This window comes from Centroberyx gerrardi, chromosome 2, assembly GCF_048128805.1.
Source record: "Centroberyx gerrardi isolate f3 chromosome 2, fCenGer3.hap1.cur.20231027, whole genome shotgun sequence".
Lineage (NCBI taxonomy): Eukaryota > Metazoa > Chordata > Actinopteri > Beryciformes > Berycidae > Centroberyx > Centroberyx gerrardi.
The window spans coordinates 23,375,446-23,394,190 of NC_135998.1; the positions used below are offsets into that span (position 1 = coordinate 23,375,446).

The window sequence follows — 18,745 nt, forward strand, 5'->3', positions numbered from 1 at the left end:
GTGCTCTCCCTCTCTCCCCCTCACACAAACACACACACACACACACACACACACACAAACTCACCTGCTCCTTGACAAGCCCATAGCAAACTGGACACTCCTCACATTGGTGTGTGGCTCTGTTGTGGTAGTAGTTCAACTCACACTTGTCACACTTGTAACCCATGAAGCCGTGGCGACAGTGGCAGGTACCGTTACCATGACACTGCATGGAAATGGAGCCCATAGGGTCACAGTTACAGGCTGGGAGGGGATAGGAGACAACAGGATGGTTGGGAGAACAGCGGAGAACCAGGCACAGACATTAAAAGAGAGTTAGAAGTTCTTCTGTATATGAGCGGTATTACAGGATTACGGTATATGGTGCAGTTGTGGTGCCTTAAGTACACCCCAGTACCTCTGCAGCCTCGTGAGGAGAATCCAAAGAAGCCCACACGGCAGGAATCACACAATCTCCCCTCCACTCCTGCACGACACATACACTGCCCTGTGATCGGATGACACGCCATGGACGATGAGCCAATTGGATTACAGTTGCACCTAAGGAGGGAAGAAAAATTCATATCAGGTTCGTCATATCAGGTACAGTTAGAAATTTCAGTTGTTCTATCGTTTGAACAAACGATCCAGAATTGTAGACCTCTTTACCTCTCACAGCCTACTCCGGGTTGGAGGTTGAAGAAACCAACCTCACAGTGGCTGCAATCCCGTCCGGTCACATGACTGAGGCACTGACAATCTCCTGTCTGGGGGTGGCATTCGTTTACCGGCCCAGAAGTCCCGGCAGGATTGCAGCTGCAAGCTAGAGGACACAACAAAACCAACAATCTGCTTGTTATATCAATTGTTAAAATGATAATGATATTAAATTGTCATTAACTTGTACATTTTCTGCCAATGAATCATTGCAATTTGAAAGGATTTGCCTTTTAGTCTTAATCACTAGACTTGATTCCTGAGTCCCTGAAAGAAAAATGGGAGGGAGCAAGACAGGAGAATGTCTGTGTGTCTGTCTGTGTGTCTGTCTGTCTAGCTCTCTGTCTGTCTGTCTGTCTGTCTCTCTTTCCACTGCTTGATCTGTTTTTGTTTCTCTTCCTTTGACTCTCCCTTCTTTGACTCTTTCATTCACTTTGACCTTTTTGATTCTCCCAACCCTATTATTCTCTATTTCTTTCTTTTGCCTTCTTTATGACGCACAGTCAGAGGACATTAGTTCAACTCATTCATCTACAGATGAATGAAGGCCCTCCCTTCTCTCATGACTCATCCCTGTTTTACTTTAACTCCTGCAGGCTCCATGAATGGAAACAAGTTGAGTTAAATCCACCATTTTCTTATTTCCTTTTATGTTTGAATGGCCAAAAGCTAAAGCCAAGGCTATCTAGACCTTTCAAGGAATTAGTCCCACATATTGTTCAGACCATTACTTGATTGTATCTATCCTGAGGAAAGAGTCTGGGTAAACAGAACAATCTGTGCCACCTCATACTTTCTATCGGAGCCACGAGGATCTGAAAGTACCTTTCCGCTTTAAAGGAGGGAGTTACATTTTCAGGATGTAAGGACTCAAATCTCAAATCTTACAATTGGCAGCCTGCTTGTATACAATCAGTGGCAGTCGTCTGCAACTCAACTCACATCCTACAAAACTAAATCCATACAGATAAACCTAGCCTAAGGAAGTTCTATTTTGATGAATTAATTGACCATCGCTCCATCCCAATCCCTCCTCTGTCACTCACGTTTACACTTCTGGCCAGCTGCCTGGTTCAGGGCGTCGCCGTAGAAACCCCGCTGGCAGCGCTCACAGTGGTCGCCCTCTGTATGTCCCAGGCATTTCAGACACCGTCCAGTCATGTGATCACATATACCCACCGCGTTGGGGTCCACATTACCATTGCAGTCGCATCTCGCGCATGGTCGAATTGGCCCAGATTGGCCCAGGGGGTCACCATGGTAACCATCCTCACACATCTGACAGCGCATCCCTGCCAGGGGGAGAAGGTGAAAGAGGTGGGCAGGAATTAGACAGGCGACTGGAAGCGGTGGGCTAGGACAAGGTTGGAGGTCAATCTCATCTCAACTCCACATCTATTCCAATGAAATTAACAAGGTCTGGAATCAATGTTGGCACTGAGAGGTGATCGCTTGGCTAGACACTCTCCAACTGAGCAGGGTTCTCACTATAAAGCCAAAGTCTTTTTAGCATCAATATATCTTGTGGAAATGTTCTTTATCATTTTATTCATTATATCAAGTCTATATATGCTGTCCAGTGGCATGAAAAATAGTTTCAGATTGCAGATGGTTCATCTCACCAGTCTGTCCGGTAGGGCAGTTGGTACAGACCACCTCCCCTGTCTCTGCAATTTGGGCACAGCTGGTACGATCCGGGCAAGGGCAAGGTCGGCAGTCACCAGAGGTGCCAATCAAAGCATTGCCATAGTAACCATCCAGGCAGTGCTCACAGGTCATCCCAGTGGTGAAGTCTGAGCACTCACACACTCCTGAAATAAAGAGAGGAGAAGACAATTACACTCTTACTCACTGCACACGCACACCTGCCTGTGCACAGCATTGTTTTTCTCACCTAGATTTGACACACAGCTGTAGACCAGGGAGAGCGATGTTCTCCCCATCACCAGCAGAGTGCGCTGTGTTTCTGGCCATAACCACAACCACTCCACAAATACACAAATACACAATCCAATTTGGTAAGAAAACATTCCCCACAGCCCACCATAGCGAGTACAAGACAACTAAATTCACCCCGACTATAATTGCTTTGGGAAATATAAGAGCCAAATCCAGTCTGAAAGACCTTCAAGAAGTAAAGCAATTCCCCCCAAGTGAGAGAGATTACCATTTTTATGATGTCCTAAAAACAAACTGTTGTTTCAACAGCCTTGGAAAAACGGCTCTTGGTGTTAAATCCCTTTTCACATACAACATATGTTACTTTTCCACATATATCGACATACACTCAATCCCTTATCAATTCAATTTACTTTACTGAACAGATTTTCACGAGCCTCCTCATTACGCCATACTTCAAATCCAGTATCCTACAGGCGATGGTGGATCATATAGATTGGTAACCCAAGCATGAAAATCTGAGAGGATATACAAACTAAACCTTCACACATAATTCCTAAGTGAACACTATGACTGTAAATTAGGATAGAATTCCCCATAAAAATCATTTCTGTTGACGTATGAACCGCTGGCACCATCCCCACCTCCTTTGTTCCTGCCAAACTTGCACAATAACAACTTGGAATAGTGGAAAATAGACAAAACCTAATGTGGCATTACAATTTGATAACTGCTTACAGAGACCCAACGAAGTAATAAGTATTCAATATCAAAGCCCATACCTTCCTGGCATCGCTAATGTATGACTGAGATGAGATGAGAGTTATTAGTAATTCATCATAAAATTGCTCAGCAATTGAGCAGACATTCCTTACATTCTGATAAACCTTTACAGCATGTTAAAATGTGACAAAATAATAGCTCTTTTTGTACTGTGTGTAATTACAGGAAGATATTCAGTGTTAGTAGTTGTTGCTACTTGACAGATTACTGTTTTTGGTATTTGTTGAATGTCTGGGCATGAGAGAATATAAAATCGTTATCTCAAATCACTTCAAAACGGGTCGGAAATCTGAATGATCAAGTGAGATGATTTTCTAGGGAACACCACCATGGTCTTGATGCATAGCAAATTATCTGAAGACATGCTAGTTTACAGAATACTCATTAAAATTTCCCATTACTGTCTCATAGCCTACAGTGTCATCCAGCGAGAATCTCTTAGCTGTGCATTATTAAATCAATTAGCTGAACGTCGGAGTAAAGAGATCCTCCTTGCCTCTAGTTATGGGGTCAGTGAAACTAGCGTCTTCCATCACTAGATAAAGCACTGTTAACTTCGGACCTGTAAGTCAAGTATATGAGATAGAATAACGGCTGCAAAGCTAAATTGATCACACAGCCATTAGGGGGAATAATTATCCTGTTGCCTGATGAAGTGTAGACTACTGGGTAAAAATCATTAGTTCTTTGGCGAGGTGAGGTGAATAATACATGACTTCCAAGCATGTAATACCAGTCATTTAAACAGAGTACTTAGTAATAATGATTGTTCCTAGCATAAAGGAGTGAGTCTTTCTTGAATTTCACAAAGCATTCCAATGACACTGATGGTGCGCGGTGTCAATCCCCAATGAGCCATAGTAAATTTAATGGTAGCAGAAATGTGCTGACTTTACTGACTGTGAAGATGACTGAGCATCATATGAGACACTAGAACCACTGAGGGCCTCCTAGACACTATTATCATTTCACTGGCTCCTCTGAAAAGCTAACTGCATGCATCAGAAACTCAAAACTGTAGATGAATGGCATGGTTCAGCATTCGCACGATATTCGTCATTGTCACCCTAATCGCGATTACTTCATAGCATCCCTGCAGAATCGTTCTTATCGATGAATCAGTCGCCATCCATTCGCTCTAAATTGGGATTCCGCCGAAGGTCCCTGTGGAACGGCACACACTGAATTCCGTGATTATCTGACAAATCCGCACAATCCGGCCTCGCTGCTCTGGCCTCCCCTTATTCTTCCTCCTCTCTCTGCTCTGCAGCATTATGCTTCAATGCTCTGCTCTCCACCTGAACCCTGCTTGTCTGCTCTCTGACGGCACAGCAATATTTTCTGTATGGGAAACACGCAGCCCGGACTTTCTGAAGAGGAGCACTTCATCATATGCACATCGCACTCCCAACCCTCCTTTCTCCCACCGCTCACACCACCTGTACCTCATCCCTCCACTCCGCCCCTCATTGTGCCCTCTCTCCAGAAATACGCAGACATTCAGGCCTAATGCACTCCATTGAGGAAGCCACTCCTGGAGGACGGGAATACATTGCTGCATCATAGCCAGAGGAGCACAGACAGGCCCTGCAGACTGCATTCATTACTGAATGAAACGCTAGCGGCCTTGCTTTCCATCTGCCTTGCTTTCCATCTGCCTTTTTGCGCATTCTCCCTTTCCATGCTTTTATATTTTGTGCCTCATTCAGTGTTCCCTCAAACAAACTGCTATGGGTAACTACTACAAACAACAACAACCAATAGCATAAAGACCAGATAGAGATAACAAGTAAAAAAGAACATTTAGGGAGACATTTAATTGTTGATGTTTATGAGAAGATCAGAGCATGCCGCTGCTTTTTTTCCTCCATTCTCACCCCTACAATCTCCAGATTTATTTACTGACCAAGCTGAGTTTCCAACCCATGTCATTCTCTACCATCTTGGGAGGTCTGTCTGAGAGCGAGGGATAACATGTGGGGTCTTTGATTATGTGCGAGCCCAGAAGTACTGTATATGTAAACTTTGGAGCAACATTTGCATGCCTGTGTTATGTTCATTTTGACTATAGTTTCTACTTTGTTATTCAGCCTCAAATGCCTCTCAAGCAATTACAATACAATTACAACAAAATAAGAAATTCTTGACTAAAACCTGACTTATTATTTCTCTGTTTCTTTTCATATAAGCACCAATTACAAAATAGATTAAATGTCATGAATATGAACCTATCAAGCCTCTCATATTTTCCAGGAGGGTTTGTCTCCGTAGCTCACTGGAACACCAAAAAGCTTCAGGCCAAAGAAATCTATTTTCTAATTCACGTGAGCACCCAGTCTTGGTGAAAGGGGAGAAAAAACAGAGAGAGGGGGAGAGAGAGAGAGAGAGAGAGATAGAGAGAGAGAGAGAGAGAAAATACAGCTTAAGGTCTTGGGGGTAGAAATTGGGGTAGTTCTCCTGGATCTACACGCTGCGGGGCTGTTTGATGCTAATGTCGCTCTCTAATTTAACACAGACTGCTGCTAGCGCCCGCTGCAGATGTGCCATGTCAGTGGGGCCTGGACGAGCTGACTGGTGCCGAGGAAAGAGAGAGAGGACGCTGAAGGAAAGGAAAGGAGGAGGGGTTCCGTTTTCCGTCCAAACCCCCCATACATGCCGTCTGCAATATGGATGACTGGGGAAATGCGTTTTGTCATACTGTAACTGTGGAAAATAAATACATCACTTCCTGTTTTGTGTGTAGAGGCTGTCAGCTAAATTGTTATGGTCAAAGTTATGGCGAGGCCCTGGGGTAGCGGCGGTGGTAACTCTAACAGCAACGGCTGTAGCTCATGTTGTCTCACATGCCAAATCACTGAATCACGTATATCAGCTTTATAGAGGATCTTGATAAACCATCTAGGATCTGTCTATCTAACTGGCTGATTTTTTTTTTTTCTAACATCCTAATTATCTGTCTAACGAACACATGAAGCCTGATAAAATGTCAATTCACTCATTAGATGCAACAAGCTGGGCTAAATAATTGCCATGGATTGCTTGTGCTTGAATGTAAGGTGTTCAAGCACAAGCAATCCATGGCAATTATTTAGCCCAGCTTGTTGCATTTTAGTAATAATAATAATGAAAGCATGGGGACTGGATCTACTGAGAAGTATGCAAATCATTTCCATACCCCCCTCCCAAAAACAAAACAAAAAATAAAGACAAACACACACACACACACACACACACACACACACACACACGCACGCACGCACACACACACACACACACACACACACATCAGATGTCCTCAATTCTGTGCCCAATTTACCTATGCCTGTCATGCAAATTAGGTCAATTTCGCTCTCTGGGACTTTAAATTCCACTTGTGACATGGCATCAGGTGGAAACAAAAAGAGGGGATAATGTTTTTTCTTTCTTTCTTTTTTTTTTCATTTTTCCTTACATCACTGTCAAAACAAAGAATGTGAATTTGGCCTCACCCTGTAAATTCAATACCCAGCTTAGGGAGAGGTCGATCATTCTTGTCATTTTGATCCTCCTCCTCCTCAACCAACTGTCTCATTGCCTTCCGTTGTCTTCAGCCATAGGCATTTTGCCATGTAATACAATATAATTATCATGCACAACACAACAGTGGGCTAATTTGTCAAAAAAAAAAGATTAGACTTCTCTAGGTTCAAAAACGACATACAATCAAAGATGAAATTGGTGCTTTCTGTTTTGGTAAATCAAACCAAGGCAGTCATGTGATTAATTTCCTCCATTGCATATTAATCAGGTTAAAAGCTCATAAAGTATGCATCCCACTTTCTTGGTTATTGCTCATCCACAAAATGCTTTTGTGCCTGGTTATCTTACAGTTTGATGTGCTCGATAGCATCTGTGCAAGAGTAAGGGCTTGGTTGATCTGGGTCTAAGTGTTTTTCCTCTGTGCCTGTAGATACACATTGTGGCGCGTGATTTGAGCAGGATTTGTACAATCATGTCCCTACAATGGAGTCATTTACCCAATGTATACACTACAAGTCAAACAGCATGTTTGACTTGGAGTTTATCTTGCATGTATTCAGTGTCATGTCAGCTATGTCACCTAACATATTTGGCTGTTAAATGAGAGGTAAGACAGTAGATCATTCTCAAGTCTTATGGCTATGAAGAAAGACTGGTTGCATTGCTAGCCAGTAAGCTGCACTCTGCTGACCACAAGTACCTGGATGTGCCATGTGTATCCGCTTTTACAAAAACCCAGAATAAATAAGGTCTTTCTGTTCCTTGTTCTGTTTCATAACAGCATATGCTTGTTTCTCACTTTGACATTTGTGCGGGGCCAAATTTTTGAATAATTCACAGTGGTTTTGCATAGCTAAATGTCACGCCCACCGCAGTCTGGTGGAGGAGGTTAGGAAGCGGAAGCTTTTTGGTCTTGGTCTGTGAAGGGGAACCAACCACCAGGGGCTCCTGCAGCGAAATACATTGAAGTCAGCCTAATAAAGGCCATCACCCAGAGTACCTGTCTCATCGCATCAATTAGGGTACAGATGAGGAAATGACCAAAAATGCTGCTCATTGCAATACTCATTAGAATGCTAGCTTAAAATGGAGGATATTGTGAGTCAGTGTTTGCCAACAAAGGGCCGCCTTAGAACGAGACAGAGGAGGCCAGGGCGTGCATTTCCCAAATGCCTGTTTAAATGCCATCTTCAGCTTTCTAAGGTCATTAGTTAGAAAATCTATGGGAGAAAGTTGAGGCAGACATACTGATAGAGAGTGAAGCTGGCTCTAGCCCAGGCTTATTCAGCTCCCTAATCTCTCTGGTGGGCCATATTTGTCACAGGCTAAGCCCTGAGATGCCTGGCCTGTATCAGTATGAAGGGATATGAGGAGAGACAGTGAGAAGAAGAGAGTGAGATAGAGAGAGAAAGACAGATGTAGTCAGTTGGAATGAGTCTTACCATGTAATTTCCCTTGTTGATCCTAGTCAAAATGCTTTACTCATCTCTTCACAAGCAGCACATTTATTTTGGACACACCAACCAAAACACAAACAATAACGCTAACAACGCGCACGCTGTCGGCTTGCCTTTGCTTGTCAGCTGCACTGTCAGGGATCTCTGCTTTGAAAGGGTTTGAGCCTTTCCCTTGACGGAATTAGTTTGGACACGGAAAACTTAGCACAACCAATCCGGTGCATCTGCAAAATGAACAGCACGCTACATTTCCAGGAGAGATAGAACAACACAGAGGACATTTCCCCTGCCTAAAAACAGCATGTCTCCCAACACGAATAAAATATTCTACCACTCTGCTTGACCTCCAGAAAATAACAAAACAGGCGAGGCACTGTATCTAAAACAGCCTCAAGGAAAATTTAGCACAGAACTCCAACTCTTGCAATAAATGAAAAACAACAGCAACAAAAAAAAAAAACATATTCAGTTTGTCAAATCATTTTGCATGTTACATGGACATTAGTGTTTATGGATCAGAAGCATCCGTGATTACTGGAGTTTGGCAGTACAATGTGCTGCTATACATTTCTTTATCACCTATACATTGGCGAAAAGAGACATTCTCCATTTAATTCGTTTTCAGTGTGATATCAGGTGAATGTTGAGTCATTCCTGTTCAGACACAGATGACCTCTTCAGATGGCATTTTACTCTGCAGATAACTAGTGGTGATATAAGGTGATCCGCCATAGTGGACTACACCGGCCTATTAGGGACCTCGGATAACAGTGGAGCTCTAAAACAGTAGCCGGAAAAGCTCTGTATACAGCAGAGACTGCAGAGTTGGTAGCATCATGTGTTTCATTTGTTTAGGTGATTAATGAGCGCTCCCGTACAGTGTGGGCTGCTGAGAAAATGGAGTGTCTCCATTTATTTATCTATATATTAGAATCATCTCTCTCCTTCCTCGCCACCCTCTCTTGAGCTTATAAATTATGGCCTCTGCCCAATTTTATGGATGGCATGTATCCAATTAACACACAGAGACATGGAGGAGCGCACACATACAAGGGAGTGTGTGTGTGCACATACAGAAACACATAAGCACATTGAAATGAAATTATTCCCAGAATTGTAGAAACACACACACAAGTAAGCAGACAAGGGCTATGGTTTTGTGTATCTGAAGGACATATGCTTGACTTCATTAGCCCTGCAGCACCAGCGCTCTGCAGAAATCACAATTTGCTCGTTCCACCACAAATATTAACATTTCCAATCTGTTGTGTTGCGCTACAGCAAATAGAAACGACACGATTCAGAGAGTGTTAATAAATCATGATTATGAAGCACCATTGGCTGCAGCTTCCCCCGGCAGCCAGTGAATAAACTCCATCCCTATTCTGTCTGTGGGCACACCCTGCATGATGATACAAGTCGTTAGGTAATTATACAGCAATTAAGATTCTGATAGAAGAAACAGCAGGTTGGCCCGCCTTCCTGGTGACAAATGATGAAGAGGGTGTCCGTAATCGACTCACTTTGATAGTTCCCCTTGACCTGAACCTATGGATTTATAGATGGCTTCAGCTGTTTTGTATGAAAGAAAAGCCACTAGGCCTTCAGTAGTTGGTGTGCCATCATCAGCCATTTGAACTACAAAGGCTAATAGCGTTCTTTGCTGATATTCCATAGATGCAATTCAACCCAAGAGCTTTGTGCCCAAGGACACGACACTAGGGATCCGTGACACACAGGACACCTCTAGTTCCTTATTCAACTCCCATCCAACTTTCATCACTATGTATATGTTCGCATGGTACTCAGACCATGAAAAACATTTTTGAACATATTGAAAGGGATATTTGTGTGTGTGTGTACTATAATAAATGATCTCCCCAATGTGTCTGTGGGGACTTGTCAGGGGCTAACTCTATTTACAAACCTTGGGAGGCACTAAGATATGCTAAACGGTGCTACGCTCAACCTGCTGAGTGAAAACCAAATCCACTTTGATGTTAAACAGATCCATTAATAAATGATGGAGTTTTCCTCCCAACAACTGCAGATTTGCGTGTAGACCTACAACCTGCCCCACCAACGCCCTCCCTTTTCTAATTTTTCCATTCTCTTTTCATTCTCTCTCCTCTTCAACAGACAAAACAAAACTACATCTTGTCTCTTTTTAATCTAGTTCTCACCACTTTTCTCCTCACTCCCGCTTTCCGTCTGTACAGGGAGAGACAAACAGGGTGAAATAATGGTTGGCATTGGCAATGTTAAATCTGATAATGCCTAAATGCACTTCCAAATTGCACACCTCGTGAAAGTAATGTATGTTGGATATTACATACAAATAAAAAGGGAAGATGTATTAAAGAGTAGGACATAGAGGAAGTGCAGAAGCGCAGAGGAAATGAGAACAGAGGGGGGTGACATGTGAGGAGTAAGCACAGGAGGGAGTCAAGGACACTAAATACACAGCCAAGGTGAATGAGTAGAAGAGTAGAGCTGAGCTGATGGAGGAAGGAGGAAGCAAAAGATAATCTGAGGTTGATGGGGAAGCAAGAGAGTTTGGGGAGCAAAGAGAGGCAGATCGGGAGATAGAAGTGAGAGAAGGAGAGAGGGAGAGAGAGAGAGAGAGAGAGAGAGAGAGAGAGAGACAGAGAGAAATCCAGATTGAGAAGAGGCAGAAGAGACACAGGAAATCTGCAAGCAAATTAGACGTCATTAGCCAAGAGGCGGCTAACAAGCCTAATTAGGGGGGAGGCAGGCAGGCAGTGATACCAGCCCTGCCTCCGGACCTCAGACACACACACAGTCATATAAACACACACACACACACACACGCACACACACACACACACACACACACACACACACACACACACACAAATACACATAAAGCTTCAGGCATCTCCTAACTAGGTCAGATCTCTGTCTGAGACTTAAGTCTGAGGGTGGGAGGGAGAGATGGAGAGGAGAGAGAGAGGAAGAGAAAGATTAAGGAAAAATAAAAGATGGAGGGTGGGAACTTGGATGGGATAGTAGTCCGCTGCTTTTGGTGAGATGGAGAGAGTCGACAAGATATTACTATTATCATGTCCCGCCACCATGGTGCATGCTCTGCGGGACATTATGTCGACATGGTGGCGTCTGTCTTGAGAACACAATGGGCTTTATTTTCGTGACGGCACACGGCGCATGGCAGGGCCCCGCGGCAGTGAAGTGGCATTTTCGTCGGGCGCACGCAGGCTTTTTTCTCGCCAGCGCCTGTTTATTGGTATTTTGGTGACTCACCGTGAACTTGACTGCACCTAAGTGGGAGGAGAGCTGCAATAGTAGGGGGTGTGTCAGTACCAATCAAGCAGGGCAGTGCAATTTTGGTGTCAAGGATTACCAGGATTTACGCTTGCGTCGCCCGCCTGCTCAGACCAGGTCAAAAGCACAGTCGTGTTCTGTGCTATTTTGGTGGCTTTACCGAGTGATGCACACACGAACAGATGCTATTCAAAAGCTTACTAGTTCTTTTTGTGGATGATATGTTGGCCAATTTCACTTTTTTGTAAATCCCTTAAGCAGGAAAAAATAAGATAGGCTTCAACATTTTTCATTCTAACTATATACATGTGGCTGTGGTGTGAATGACTGTCATCCAACACAGAACTGTCAGTATGCGCCAGGATGCACAGAGTGGGGTTTGCAGAGGCGGCTGCATCCTCTACAGATGTCAGGAACTGGCTGGTGGACGGTTCCCTCCCGTAGTCAAACCGTCCCTGCGGTTCACTACCAACTTCTGTCTCTGCCTACTCCTCGCCTAATATCATTGAACCATTTCTTACATTGGGCAACGGTTCTCCAATACGGTGACCAAATGTGTTATCTCCTCTCAAGCTAATTTAGTTTAAAGTGCTGTATATTTGCTCGTGGCGATTCTGCACCTCCCACACAAGGACATCAGTTTCCTCTAGGGAGAAGCTTTTGTGGCGGAACCGCTCTGGACTGTTCTCTCCATCGCTAAATGGTCAGAGCGCTGTGGCGCAGAGCACACTGCTTTTAAAGGAAAGGAAAAGAAGTGAGTTGATTGGTCCTGACGATGCCAGCCCCCACCACACCTACGGCTCATATATTCCTCCTACTTCCACGCCATTTCCAAATGGACCGCACTTAACTAATTACCAAAAATCAGTCGCCATGCCCTGTGCACTCACGACTTTGACTGTGGTTTGTGCCAGGCGCTGTTGGTTTTCTCATGTGAGTTTTTTGTATGGAATGCTTTGTTTTGTTTTCTTGCAAACAACAGCCCAGACCTGCAAAAAAGTCACCATGTCTTCCTGGAAATTGACAGATTTACCATTTGAACACAATTGTATGTATGCCAAATGTAACTGTTTTACTTATTCATGTAATACAACTCAGACCTACAGCTTATGCCCTGTTGAGGTTTTGTTTTTTCCAATTGTGAATTTTTTTTGATGAGATGAGTCACAGCATGATCAGCTCATGTCTAGCATTTTTACTCAAATTTGGGGCATTTCCAAGACAAAAAAACAATAATAATGGGTTTATTCACTTCAGAATCGAACTGTGTTTGCTGGATGTATTATTGTAATAGTCTCATTTTGACATGTGTTGATATTGAACTTTTATGGAAGTGTTACTGTCTGAACAGGGCAAAAATGTTGACTCTAACTTGCACATGACCCCAAGAAACTTTGACACATTTATGGAAAAGGCTGCATGTATGAAAGGATGTAACACTCACACATGCAGTCATACATGAAAACACACATAGTTAGAGTGACAGTGTTTATGTTAACCTGTCTCTGGGTGGCAGGATCCATGCTGATGGCAATTGCATGGCACGCATGTTGAGAGGGGCCCTCCGCCTGGGACTTCCCTGGTGAATCCTGGGGCACACCGCTCACAAAACTGGCCTGCAAAACCTGGGGGACAGGAACAAAATTCTACCCATGGGGCAGGAGGGCTGGCTGGACCGGAGGAGAAGAAAGCCGAGGCCAGGGTTACCCCCGTGAGCTGGGATGTGTCTGGAGAGAGAGGAAAAGAGGGGAAGAGCACACTTTGTCAGTATCACAAAACTGATGTGGTTGCAAAGGTCAGTAGTAAATTGATAATTGTTGCCTCAGAGGCCTGTTGGAGTGTTAGAGGCACCTGCTTTTCTCTGGTCGAATGATGTGTGTGTGTGTGTGTGTGTGTGTGTGTATGTGTGTGCGTGTGTGCGTGTGTGTGTGTGTGTGTGTGTGTGTGTTGGGGTGGCCACTGCTTGTTGTTAAGCAGCGGGTTATTAGCATTTGCTGCAGTGCTGTCCCTCCCTCCCTGCCTCATTACAGATAGCTGGCCTGGGTTTATAGTTTACAATCTCTCTCTCACTCTCTCTCTCTCACACACACACACACACACACACAAAATAACAATCAGATTCATCCACCCACACACCCGTAAATGCCACACTTAATGCTCACTTGCACACACGTGCCCATGCATGCTCCCACACACACACACACACACACACACACACACACACACACACACACACACACACACACGTCACCTAGGGAATCTTTGATATAACAAATGAATAAATCACTGCAGCAAAGCAAGATGAGGAGAAGAGAGGACAGGAGACACGGTGGAGGTATGGCAGAAGTGTGGGTCCTGTGGGGATTCGAGATCCCTCTCTCCTCTCATGAATAGTGATGGAGGATAGACCTTTCTGAACTGAATCCTTCTCACCCTTTACTCCCGACCGCAGCCACAGAACACAAAACTACCTTTACTCAAGGTCCGGTGCAACATCTGCTCTCACTGAGGACACACGGTTCAGTGATATGCAACTAGAGCAGACAGACAGGCAGACAGACAGATAGATACTATAGATAGATAGATAGATAGATAGATAGATAGATAGATAGATAGATAGATAGATGTACGCGTGAGTATGTAGCTTTGTCAGATCAGAAATAAAACAAATGCATAATGAGGGAAATCTGAGACAAGTGGAAAAACAGTGAGAGGCGACAGAAAGGAAGAACCAGAGGATAGGAGGGACCTTGACTTCTAACAGTTGTGATCCAGCCAGTCCTTCAGTAGTGATGAAACACAGTTCATTTGCACCTCTGAGGGATAATCAGTACGCACACCTATCCTCGTCCATGACTCGCCTTAGCCTCTGCCCTTTACTCTCATCTGCCTGAATACTAATAGCTTATTCAATGGGGAATATGTGCAATTAAAAATTGTTTTTAGCCATTGAACTTTGTATTTGAATTCATTAAACAATTTTTTAAGTCTCAGTGTGGGCGCGCTCTCCATCAGTTCATACTCCAAACAACTCGTCTGACCAATCAAGGTTTTAATTTCCCCAAAAGGCTTCACTGCAGCCCCCCAGACCGTGACAATTTAGGCCTGTACCTGTACATTATAGGTGATTGCACATCAAGCCATTGATTTCTCATAAACTTCCAATGGTCAGGTTGTCTGTTCAAAACTCCATTTTTATGGTGGAGAAACTGAAAGGCCCTTGCTGCGACTGCTGTCAAAGCCTGTAGTCAATCCTTCATGTGGCACTGATAGCCTAAAGACAATGCCGTCATTAAAATAATACGGGGCCTGTTATGAGAAGCTCTCTCTGGTGCAGGGAGAAAGAGGAATTTAAAGAGCAAGGGAGAAGGAGAGAGAGTGAGAGAGGATAGAGAGGGGAAAGAGGAGAGGACAGCTTTATGGGATTTTGATATTAACGTCTGCTGTGCAGCCTGCAGCGATAAGGCACTTCTAACACTGTTTGAGAACTAATTTGAGACCTAACACAAATCATTAGCAGAGCTTCTCCCCTGTGATGTGCAAAGGAGGCAGTGTAAATTGTGTGCTTGAGTTTGTTTGTGTGTTGGTGTGGGTGGATGGTTGCATGGAATGGCTTGATGGAATGAACACGACTGCGCCTCTATTTCTGCGCGCATGCAGTTGTGCACAAGTTCTTGTGCATGTGCAAGTGCATGTGGAATTTTACATCAGAAAATGTGACTCAATGCCTGCACTGAGCCCCTAATTAAAATAGTGTAAGTGAGAGTGAGAGAGCTGGTTATTTTGGCCAGCTGTTCTGTCTTCTTGGAGCTGTAATCCGCCGTAATGCCTCTCAGATCCTGCCTCTACTTTACAATACAGAGTATCAGATAGAAGGAGAGAAGGGACATGATAAAAATGAGAGGAGGATTTGAAGCACTAGTTGGTAGCGTCTGGGAATAAATGTCCCATTTTTTGCAGAGCCACATTTGGAACAGTTGAACTATTCCCTGAATACAGTAACTGACAGGGTTTTAGCAAACATCTGTGGTTCAACTTGAACAATAAATGCTAGTGTGTGATGAAAATGTATGTCTTTTTAGTGAATAAAAATTTGGAAGTTTTGGAATCTTTCTGTGGCAGTTGTAATTTAGTCGGTATTACACAGTAATACACACAGTAATAATATTATATAATGTTTATTATGTACTGTCATTAATGCATCAATGCACTCACACACCGTGCACCATGGGACAGGTACATAAGTAAGGTAGGTGTAATGATGTCCAACCAGGAACCTGTCAAGTTCAACTTTAAATTTGAAGTAACTAAATGACAATTACAAAAGCAGCTACAGCAGTATGTGCCACCTTTAAAAGAGGTCTGACAATCACCACTTTTATATGAGTTTTCAAAGCAACATGCAGCATGAGGCAACTGCCAGAGTTCCAAAGAGCCCAAATACTCAGTTGCTGCACGAGCATCAGTCACAAAACCTACACAAATAGTTCATGTGCCAAATGGAACAGTCTGAAAAAACAAGACAACATATTCCAAATACAAACTGCAATGGCAAAGCTCACCAACAGGAATAGAGAATAGAATAGAATAGAAAATGTACCACTATTGCATCCAAGGCCAAGGCACAAAGACACATAAACTGGTGTAAGGAGCACAAAACCGGGACCCCTGAGCAATGGAAAAAAGTAATATGGTCTGATGATTCATTTTTCATAGGTCCAATTAGAATGTGAGGCCATTTTACAGGACCAGGTGCACCCTACAGTGAAAACACTCTTCCCTCATAATGTTCCCATATTCCAAGATAACGCCGTAAAACACACTGCTAAACAAATCCAAGAGAGGTTTCATGAAAACCAGGATGAAGCCAAACACCTTCCATGGCCTCCTGTATCACCACATCTAAAACTCACTGAATCTTTATGAGAAGTTCTGGAGCAAAGAGTGCGAAGTAAATTTCCGCCTCTTTCATCCCTCAACAAACAGGAGGCCTTTCTTCTTGAAGAATGGTCCAGTGACCCACGACCTGCCACACAATGTACGACTTGTGTGGCAGGAGGATTGAAGCTGTTCTGAATGCAAAAGGTGGCCCTACTCCTTAGTGGGTGTGCCTGGGATTTTATCTACTGTAAGAGCAAGAAACTTCCAGTGCAATGACATGGTCGCCATTCGAGCAAGGTAAACAGGGTTTCCACAGTGATTCTTTTTGAGAAAGAGACTAGAGCTAATTATGGGCCATATAGGAAGCAGGGCAATTAATGAACTGCTATAGTAAGCCCTGGCATGACTGTAATGGAACAAATATGAAGTAAGACAGAGATCACATCGCCAAGTGAAAAGGGGTCAAACGTGCTTAATCTGACAAGTGAATTGAAGATACAAACTAGCGAGCCAGTTGAGTTCTATGGAGCTCAAACTGAGTAAATTACATGCACAAGTGGCATTGTGGATTCTCAGCGTACACATTAGCCAGACAAATAGACACTAGCCAGACAAATAGACACATGTACACACACACACACACACACACACTCACACACACACACACACACACACACAGAGACTTACAGTTGTGTCCTCCTGCGTTGCTGATTCTGAGGGCTGTCAGGTTGTAAAGGAGATGTTGGAACTCAAAGGCAGACAGCGAAGGTTTAAATCTCTTCTCCTCTTCATGAAGCCTGTGAAAACAGTAGGCAGAAAACACACACCATTCATTTTTGTGCAGCACACACACCAGTGTTTTCTTCAGTTTATTTATATACTGTATATGTTAACACAAATCACAACACATTTCAGTGATCCCGTGGGCCCATTTGAGACCTTGACTTGAGTTAACACGTTTTTTACACATCCACCCCACTGTGCCGATATGCAGCCTCCTGCAAGATGTGACCTTGAGGTGATGAATATGTTAAACGACGCATATCCACCTTCATATTATGATACACGGATTGTGACTCTAACTTAAGTCCAATTGTACGCTCCCTCCCTCACATACTCAAAACCCTTCAATATGTTTAGTGCTCCCATTGGTTTCATGATGTGAAACAAGAAATCTGCATACTAAAAGATGTCAAATAGAATATAATAGATAATGGAACTCAACAGAATAGGTCTGTTGAGTTAAAAAAAAAACTTGAATGACATGAATTAGGTTATGCAACACTTTATTGGTCCCTGAACAATTTAAATGGCTTTTAAAACAATTTGACAATTCTCCACAACTAAGCAAATAACATGTGTCTTGCCACTTATGTGCTCGAGTTTTTAAGGTATCATCAAAGGAGACGGCACTACTAGAAATCATTTAAATGTGCTGACTTCAACAGATACCCAGTGCAGGACCTTGATCATTGAGCTTTGCCATCTTTTGAAGGATGATCTGGAAAGCCAGATTGCACAGCCGACATCCCTCCCACGTGACTTCGAGTAACATGTACCATTTCCATTCTGGTGACAGGTTCTGTGTTAGCATGACACGATATCTGGGGAATGTTGTGGTAATGCCGCAGGACACTTTCTCCCATTACTGGCAGAAGGTCTTAATGGCAATGAGGAGACACACCAAAGAATATCCAAAGGTCACAGGTGACTATTGACTGTTTGCATGTGAACATAGGGGCACCAAGTGCACAAGAATACTAGAATTTATAGGAACAGGAAAGGACACCACTCCATGAATAATCAATTGGTAGGCCGACAGTATATCATACACATACGTGACATACTGTAAGTGTTTGTGCAGTTTCAATGCAATTAGCAAAGTGAGTGGAGAGTGGCTTGTGGGTGAGTTGAGTAGAAAGCAGTTGTCATTAAGAAACCCAACGTATTGTAAAACGTATTAATGCAAAAAATAATTTCAGTGATGTCTGAAATTTGGAATAGTGTAAATCATTTCAGATTTTGTATTCTGTATTTATATACTATGTTTTTATCCAATTAATGTCCCAAAAGCATGTTTCCAATTCAATCTTTGTGTGCAGTCATGCTACATAAAACTGAATTAGAGGTGCATGGAATTTACAGGCAATGACTCAGACGGATGACATGAAAAGGCAAAAACTTGATGGCCCAATTTTACACTATAC

General features: G+C 43.3%; 1 protein-coding gene across 1 annotated transcript in view; it reads right to left on the reverse strand.

Moving 5' to 3' along the window:
• lamc3 (laminin, gamma 3) overlaps positions 1-18,745 on the reverse strand; it is a 93,298-nt gene that overhangs the window by 14,709 nt on the left and 59,844 nt on the right. The window contains exons 11-17 of the mRNA XM_078286729.1: positions 17,226-17,335; positions 13,157-13,384; positions 2,319-2,507; positions 1,743-1,988; positions 649-802; positions 398-540; positions 65-243 (exon numbers count right to left, since the gene is read on the reverse strand). Of these exons, the coding sequence (XP_078142855.1) occupies positions 65-243; positions 398-540; positions 649-802; positions 1,743-1,988; positions 2,319-2,507; positions 13,157-13,384; positions 17,226-17,335 (1,249 nt within the window). The remainder of the gene's footprint in view (positions 1-64; positions 244-397; positions 541-648; positions 803-1,742; positions 1,989-2,318; positions 2,508-13,156; positions 13,385-17,225; positions 17,336-18,745) is intronic.